Source organism: Buceros rhinoceros, unplaced genomic scaffold (assembly GCF_000710305.1).
Source record: "Buceros rhinoceros silvestris isolate BGI_N320 unplaced genomic scaffold, ASM71030v1 scaffold29974, whole genome shotgun sequence".
Taxonomy (NCBI): domain Eukaryota; kingdom Metazoa; phylum Chordata; class Aves; order Bucerotiformes; family Bucerotidae; genus Buceros; species Buceros rhinoceros.
Window position 1 is genome coordinate 524 of NW_010409302.1, and position 759 is coordinate 1,282.

General features: G+C 42.6%; 1 protein-coding gene across 1 annotated transcript in view; it reads left to right on the top strand.

Moving 5' to 3' along the window:
* Positions 1-698: 698 nt before the first annotated feature.
* Positions 699-759, top strand: part of CRYZL1 (crystallin, zeta (quinone reductase)-like 1) — a 20,430-nt gene continuing 20,369 nt past the window's right edge. The window contains exon 1 of the mRNA XM_010135202.1: positions 699-759. This exon is cut by the window's right edge and continues 3 nt beyond it. Within this exon, the coding sequence (XP_010133504.1) occupies positions 699-759 (61 nt within the window).

The following is a 759-nucleotide window of genomic DNA, read 5'->3' on the forward strand; positions in this document are numbered from 1 at the left end:
GAGCTCGGGGCTCCCTGCGTGTTTCTGAAAGGCAAGCTGCTTCAGGGCACCCCGTCAACCTCGGGTGGCCGCTGAGGTGTTCGTGCTGGCTGCCAGAAGTGGTATAATGGCCGCATGGTTTTCTGTCTGTCTCCTTTATGCTTTTCTTTTTCCTGTAACTTGAAGAGACCTCTTTTTAATTTTTTTTTTCCTCTCCAAAAGGCTCTTGTTTGTTGAGGACAACATATGCCAAGGTGGGAGACGAAAAACCAAAGTTGTGATTTTTTTTTTTTTTAGTGAAGTCGTATGTGTTATTTGCATTACTGCACTAGTTACGTTGACCTGTGTGCTGCCACTGTCTGAGCTAGTCAACTTGTGAGCCTTCCATCCTGGATGGCAAACAACCTCTCTACTGCATTAGACCACCAGTAGGTAATTCCTGAGTATCATTTGTTGCCTTTTGCTGTACAACCTCAGTTCATAGGATTTACTATATTGTGGTCAACAATACCGATATAACCTGTTGCAGATAACACCATATCTTGCCTTATCTGTTGATATGTTTAGAGCCTATGTATTGGAAGAACTCGTAGGCCCGGTGTCACTTGCAAACAGTTGCTGTCCTGATCATAAAATAATGTAAAGCTTTAGTTACTTGTTTGCTGCGTAGATAGTGCGTGTATTATGGTTTGGTTGATGTGTCTTTTTTTCAGATCGCTATGAAGGCTTTGTATTGTCAGCAGAATTCACCTGGAGAGGAAATGACATTTATTTTCCAGG